Genomic DNA, 7,765 nt, shown 5'->3' with positions numbered 1-7,765 from the left:
GCTCTTCCTGAGAATTCAGTATTTCGTTTTGGTGGAGTGCAATGCCACAGAACGGCTACCAACTGTCCACAACTCCACATTCAAAAGAGGTACCACCATTAACCAACAGACAGAGGATTTCAATGGGCGTTATCTCCCTAGAACCTCCATTTACTAGGACTTGTACCTGAGTTGCTGCTGCTTCCGTTTCTACCGGTTGAGGTCTGTCACCATCTACAGCCTCTGTGGCTTCGGTGTCAATCCTGGCCTCCTCTGAACTCGCTCCTTCTCCAGCAGGAAGAGTCACCTTCTCTGTCTCTGCTTCCCCCACGGGGGCCCCCTCGGCTGCCGGCACCAAGGTCCCAACCGTCACATCAGCATCCGTTGCAGGGATGAGCTGTAAACCAGAAACCAAACAGGCCGTGTCTGTCTCCAGGGGCCTCAGTAAGAGTCAGACTCAGCCCTTGCACGTCTCTCCCCTCCTCTGAGGCCATCAGACTTCCAGGCTTTTTTTTGTCATGTCCTGAAGCCCCGGATGCAGGTACACCAGAGTCTGCCGTTTGCTCCACAAAACCCTGACTCCTCTCCCTCCTGGCCCCCAACAATGCTGCATTCCTCAGCTTTCCTTGCAGTTGGGTGTAGCACATGGAATTTGAATGCAAGTGACACATGCCACTCCTGAGACATGGCTTTTGAGGTGTGCGTGGTCCCCTCCTCAAGCTCATTCTAGCTCTGTTGGCTGAAAGCAGAGGGCGGCAAGGCTGTAGAGGCTTGTGATGAAATGGAAGGGGTCCAGGCCCGATACTACCTGGGTCATGGAAGAAAGCCACTTAAAAGTACCCTCATCGCACAAAGTCAGAATTTAGAAAAACTGTATTTTAGTATGAACTTGCAAATCTTCATGGGGAAAGGTCCCAGAAGCTAAATCACAGTCATGACAAAAAGAAAAATTAGGAACTTTCTCAATGAGACCTCTTGAGAATGAAGGGAAAATCATTTTTGTTATCAAATATGCAATATAATCCAAAGATCAAATCAGAACTTTGGGTCCTTTACTGAGAAAAGCAAGACAGAAAAAAAGAGAATTTTGTTTCTAAGGTTGGAACGCAGTCAGAAGAGCTTTGAATAGTATTTAAAACTTGTAACAATGAAATAAAGTGCAATCAGAAGTTTTAGTTTTGCACAGATTGGCCATGGAGTCCAAGACTCTCACATCAGTTTGGCAGACGTGATTCGAGAGGTTCAAATCGGAAAGACTGAGAAAGAAAGAGAATTGTGGCTTCATCTTATATAATACACTCAGGACGCATCTTTCAAAAACTGATCTTGGTAGCTGATGTGATTAGCATTAGCCATTCCTTTTCTTTATTGAATAAATTCTACCCAGTCTGTCCTACTAAGTTAGGAAAGCTCTGATGTTGCAGATATTAACTGTCAAACCCAGAATACTGAAAAGGGTGATGGAGAGTGCCTGCCAATCGGGCCTCAGAAACGGGACATGGAGATTCTGAGCTACACACCTACAGGCACAGCCGGGCATTTTTTAAAATAACAACTTTCTTCTGACTCAAATTTACTTTTATTTATAAAAATAACCCATTGCAGTATACACACTACTAAATAGAAATTAGATAACCAACAAGGACCTACTGTATAGCACAGGGAACTATACTCAGTGTCTTGTAATAATCTATAAAGAAGAAGAATCTGAAAAAGAATACACACACATATATATGTGTAACTGAATCACTTTGCTGTACACTGGAAACTAACACAACATTGTAAACAAACTATACTTCAATTAAAAAAAAGAAAAAGAAATAAATAACCTGTTGCAGAATACATTTTTCTGCCACATTTTACTCTAGAAATGAAAAGTAACGCTAACAGTGGAGTATTTGTTATAAGTATTACTCATATTCTTAGAAATTTACTTCCCTCTCTTAGGAGAATTTCCTATTATGAGAATTTGGCTCTCCACACAGTATGCAATGATCCAAAATGCAGCCACTGGCCATGACATGGCATTTATTTATTTTTTCTACTCTGGCATTAAAGCACATGACTTCAGAAAAGTAATCCTTCTACCTGAATTGTAATATACTTATTTAAGATGAATTATAAACGTTGATAACTACTGAAGTGGGGTAACAGGTACAGGGGGATTTATATTTAGGTGAATAACTGAAAATTCCTATAATAAAAAGTTAATTTAAGAGAATTGTATCTCTTGTTTTACATAAACGGGTCTTTTTATGTATATGTTTGTTACCATTGTTAAAAGAGTAATACTCAGAATATATATTAGGAGGGCATCTTAATTCTAAGAAGAGTAATGAACAACTGCTCTTAGCTTTACTGTTGGAGAAACCAACAAGCTCTCTCCAGGATCCTAAGGACCTAATGAATTTTCTTCCTCATCGGAAACTATACACGAAGACAATGTGCAGGCAATGAACTTATGAGCTCAAAGGTAGAAAACAAGTGGTATTGTCATCATTCTAAGTTATGTGTGCTTTCTATCTGTCTGGAAAAATCACACCTATGGAGTGAACATCCCCCTGGTTTCAATAGCTTCGAACCAGACGGGCTCTATACTATGCAGACAGCATGGGCAAGCAGTGAATACCACTACATACACACATAGACACAGACACAGTGTTACAGATCAAAAAGCAGCCATTGTGGTATTGTCAGGCTACTCCTCCAAGTTATCATACATAAACCCTTCCTTACATACATGTTCCAAGCACATACTATTAGTAGTTGGATTTTACTCTCAACTGGATTGATATATCTCCCGAAGAGAATATATTTTTGTGGAGTATCGATGGGGTTACCAAAAGTAATTTTTTAACTCGATACAAATAGAATGTTAATAATGAGTCCCTGATTTATCTCTATGGCTCTCTATAACTATCAGTTTGGTTGTATCCGATTTTACTAGTGCAAGATATACATGTTATCACCTCTCCTTTGTTAAATACTTTTAATAGGCATCCTCATTGGCTGGATCTGATTTACACCTGACAGGGTGGTTGCAGCGATGCCGGCCACCAGCAGGTGGAGACCAAGGGCTCTTGTCTGTCTGCTCTGAGGTTCGCTGACCTCAAAGGAACAAATAGCCCAGCTTTAGCATGTCAGCAATTTACCTGATCCCTGTCACATACACAAAAAAGGGATGGAGCAGGTGGAATATTGTTGCTAAGAATGACGGCAGATATAAATCACCAAAATATTGAAAGTAACAATGCTAATAAAGACAAGGTGCTAAGGAAATGGCACTGACTACAGACAGGAAAAGCCAAACACTTTGAATGACCTGCTTGGGAAAGGGAAGAAATGATCACTCCTCCATCCTTCTCTGAGTCCATTAGAAATGAATTCCTATTTCTCTAGCTGAAATTAACACTGTGATTTTACAGACCTTAAGAACATTATAGAAACAGAGACGGACGTCACCACCTGTACTCCCTTGTATCTTTCGGCCTCTGTCCCACACTCCTCTGAAAAATCAAGGATGCCCTGATCCTCGCCTTATGTCTGGTCTGGAATCTGTGCCATATTTTCTTCTCTTAACAAAATATTTCCAGTGCATATTTACTGACTGCAATAATAGAACAACATAAAAATACAATGGAAAATAGAATCCATTTGCTCAGATTAGGTGTTAGCTCTAGATAAATCAAGAACAGATTAAAAAGGTTTTCAATGACAGAGTTATCCCTCTATGATTATTTTTATGCATTCCAATCTGTTAGCTAATGTAGACTTCGACTCTAAATTTAGTCTTTCCTAGACTCTAGACACCTGCAACCACAATGACTAATGAGTGTATTTTTTGTGTTTTTTTTTTTAAAGGGAGACCAGAGTATTGAAACTACAGCAAGTATTTCAAGCCTTTGATATTCAACGTTACTAAATTTTTCTCTTCAGTACACATTTTAAGAGAAACACTATTATCTTTTCTTCTGCCAAAACTGTACTATCTGTTCGCCAAATAGATTTATGGTGGGAAATCATCTGATGCAAAAAGAGACTAAAAACAGTTCTCCCTACCCTCAGGTTGTTTACCTTATCCACAAGGTCCGTGAATCACATGCATCCTATTGCCAATTTGCACATTAATCACACAGAAGTCACAGGGATCTGCAGGGGACCTTCTTTGAGAAGGTGAGCGGTTCTCACTTTATCACAGTGTATAAATCTTACTGCCTTTTAATCTTCTGCCTCAACAATCCCCTTGGTGGAAAGCAATATGGTCACGGCATGCCTGGCAGAGTCTTTTCAAACACGTATGTGCCTTAGCAAGATTTCCTGCAAGCGGAATGAAATGAATGCAATGCAACAATGGCCCCCATATCCTGCACAGCAGGGGAACACAGTGGGTGACAGAAACTAACCGGTCCCTCTGGGCGATGGTGCCCTAGAAGCAGGTCAGCAAGGGCTGAGACCCCAGATAAGAGCTGTGATTGGCTGCAGAAGAATTTGTAATCTGCAGGCTTTGTGTAATTTATTGATTTACTTTATTCATTCATTGTTTGTTTTCTTGGCAATATTAGCTCTGAACAATGCCTGAAAAGCAGCTTGCCAACTGTGTAACTGATCTGGATGAGGAAAAGTGAAGAGATGCCCTAGTATGAAATTCCTGTAGGGTAGGCCATCTGAAAATAGGTATTTTTCTGCATAAAAAAATAATAGATACCATGGTTTTCAAAATAATAAAGTAAATAACTTATGGTGCCATTTTGATATATTTATTTTTATTCATTTTCTGTGCATATAGGGACTTTATTTTAGAACACATGGATTGTGCTTCTTGGAAAAATTATATTAGTGGATATATAACACTTTGTTTTCTCTATTTAACAATTTATTTAACAGTTCTCCTATAATTGAACACCAGCTGGTTTCTAGTTTGTGTGTATGTGTGTTAATACAATATAGTTTCTTTTTAAATTTTTACTATTTTTATTAAATGGTGGTCATTAGAGAAAATTTGAAAAACATGGGAGCGTAAAAAAGAAAACAAAGTACCCATCATTTTATGACCAATGTTAACATTTTGATGTGTTTTCTCCCACACATCTTTTTGCTATGGGCACACGTGCTTGAACTTAACTGGGATTATCTATCTACGGTTTCACCCTTGGTCCCAGCTAGTAGCAGAGGCATCACCTAGGAGCTTGTTAGAAATGCAGGATCTCAGGCCCCACCCCAAACCTACTGAATTGGAATCTGCATCTTAATGAAGTCCAGGGAATTCATGTATGTAGTAAAGGTAGCGCTGCCTTTTGCACTCTGCATTACGTTGTAAGCATTTCACAACCATCTGTCTTAAATCCCCCAAATGCATGTGTAAAAGGATGTGTTGGTGTGAGAGTGACAGTAGGTCCCAGGTGACCTGGATGCTTCAGAAAGATGTGCCCGCACTCATGGTGGGCTGGGTACCAGTGTCTTCTATCTGGGGTGGGATGGATGACACATATTTTTCTTAGCCAGTCTCAGTTATTGTGCTTTTAGGACTCATTCATGCCTTGGTTTGCGGAAAATTCTCCAGAGCTTGGCTAATACTTTTAGAGTACTATTCATGCTTTGACTCACTTTGTATATTTAAGCGTAAAGAGCATTAAAATGAAAAAATACACTGATAACAGTGAATCTGGTAAAATTTTGTGATTTATTTTTTTTCTGTTTCAGTCTTACAATCTTCAGTTATGTGCTCACCGGATGCATTTGATTTTCATTAAAATATTCCTGGGGTAAATGACACAAATGATAAGTAAAGAATGTAAGAAATATATATTTTTAATTTGGTTACCCTTGTGTCAGAGAGCAGCCACCTTCCTGACATTTGCTCTTGGCAGGAGGCACTTGGCTAAAAGATCACTGAATTCTAGGCTTTCCAATTTATCCCAAACATGGAGAGTAATAATTCTGATCCACAGACTCACAGTGTCAATATATGCACATTCTGTAGCCTGTCGGGGAAACTGACATTTACTGTGGTGCTACAATTTTCCAGGTGCTATCCCAGGTGTTTTACACTTATTGCATATTATTCACCCAACAGCCCTATTAGATATAGTCCCGCTTTCTACACAAGTCAACTCATACTTAGTGACTTGCCCAGTCCGTAAACCAGGATTGGAACAGTCTCACTCTAAATTCTGTGTTTTTTCACACCAAACGGCAACCAAGAAAGCAACGCACCCCTAAATCAGAGTTCCACGGTGATCCTGAGACCCGGCACCTCCACAGACCCGCCACGTCCTACTGACAACTCCCAAGCGAGCAGTGTTTGCTGAAGAATTCAAGCATGTTCTTACGGCCAATGCATTCACTTACACTCTTGGATTTGTAGATTATAAATAAAAATTTTTTTTTGAGATTTGTAGATTATAAATAAAATTTTTAAGCTGAGATTTTTTTAAGTTGAGATTTGTAGATTATAAATAAAATTTTTATTTGTAGACATGATGTATCCGGGCACCTAAGCAAACATGTCGTAAAATCCCTCTTACTTGATACAAATTATATAATCGAAAGCTATCAAGAAGAGATTGGTTGAATAGAATTTCTCCCCATTATTTTTTGTCAGTAGTCCTGTAAATTCCGTTGTTTAGAAAGATATGTACAGAATGGGAAAGTGGAAAAGAAGATGAATCCATCTCCTGGTGTTATCCAGTGCACTGCAGAGTTACAACTGGAAACACTTAGAAACTGGGCACTTGGGCAGTCCTAGCTATGTTCCCAAGTTAGAGATTGATATGATTCCACAGCTGGAAGGACCGGAGGCCTCATCTAACCCAGAGTTCTCATTTTACACGGGAGGAAATATGGTGGAGTGGGAGTAATCCTAGAGGTGGAGCTGGCGACCTGGGTTTTAGTTCTGACTCTCCCACTAACAAGCACTGGAGCCGGAGTGACCCCTGAGTCCCTCTGGGAAGTAATGAAGGGAGATGAATCTCACAGTGTGAATCCTGGCTCCAGATCATCCTGGCCTTTTCCTGCCCAGCCCTTGTTCTGGATCCAACGTGAGCTCTTGACTTGTCCGAAGATCCAAGCATTTGTATGAAAACACAGGATTCTCTTCAGGATCCATTTTAAAGAAAAGCTTAAGAGGCAGCTAGATAAGAGAAGGTTCCTATACTAAGACACAGTCTGGTGGACGGTACTCCTTCTCTCATAAACTACACTTAAAACGTGGCAGGTCATAATTCCCCTTCAGCAAGACTGTACTGTGAGTTCTCCCATGGAACACCATGCCTCCAATGCTGTTCCCTTCAAAGGTTGCCCCTGGTATTACAAACTTCATTTGATAATCTATACGTTTCCTTTCTAATAAAAGAATTTAGTGGGTTTTCCTCCCCCTGACCTTCAGCTCAATCATCTTTTTCAATCTACTCTCCTAGTATTGCCTGCAGTCCCATCATAAGCCTTAAGCAGCCTGGTCCCAGGGCAACTCAGCTGCTGGCAGCAGGGTTGCCATGGCAACATCTGTCCAATTTAGCTCCATACTTTCTTTAAAAATTAAGATCTCCAGCTGAAATGCCAAAGTTAAGGAATTTTGGGGTTAATTTGGCCTTTAAGGTCACAGCAGAATATCTAATAACAATACACATTAAATTCTTAAAGTTTTAATTAGAGATTCATTTGCAAAGTGTATGGGAGAAATGCACAGGAAAGGTGGATTTATCTTTATAAGCAAAGGTAAATATTGTGCGTTGCACACTCTCAGAGATTGGGACGTGAGCAAGTATTAGTTTCAGAAGCAGCCACAAAA

General features: G+C 40.0%; 1 protein-coding gene across 3 annotated transcripts in view; it reads right to left on the bottom strand.

Moving 5' to 3' along the window:
- The window catches only part of AMPH (amphiphysin), a 193,494-nt gene that overhangs the window by 8,989 nt on the left and 176,740 nt on the right, over window positions 1-7,765 (bottom strand). For all 3 annotated transcript variants that reach the window (XM_007455330.1, XM_007455329.1, XM_007455331.1), the window contains one exon: window positions 167-376. In XM_007455330.1, coding sequence (XP_007455392.1) covers window positions 167-376 — 210 coding nt within the window. The remainder of the gene's footprint in view (window positions 1-166; window positions 377-7,765) is intronic.

Source organism: Lipotes vexillifer, unplaced genomic scaffold (genome assembly GCF_000442215.2).
Source record: "Lipotes vexillifer unplaced genomic scaffold, Lipotes_vexillifer_v1.1 scaffold234, whole genome shotgun sequence".
Classification (NCBI taxonomy): domain Eukaryota; kingdom Metazoa; phylum Chordata; class Mammalia; order Artiodactyla; family Lipotidae; genus Lipotes; species Lipotes vexillifer.
The sequence above is the reverse complement of the archived record's forward strand: the minus strand, read 5'-3'. Positions and strand labels throughout refer to the sequence as shown.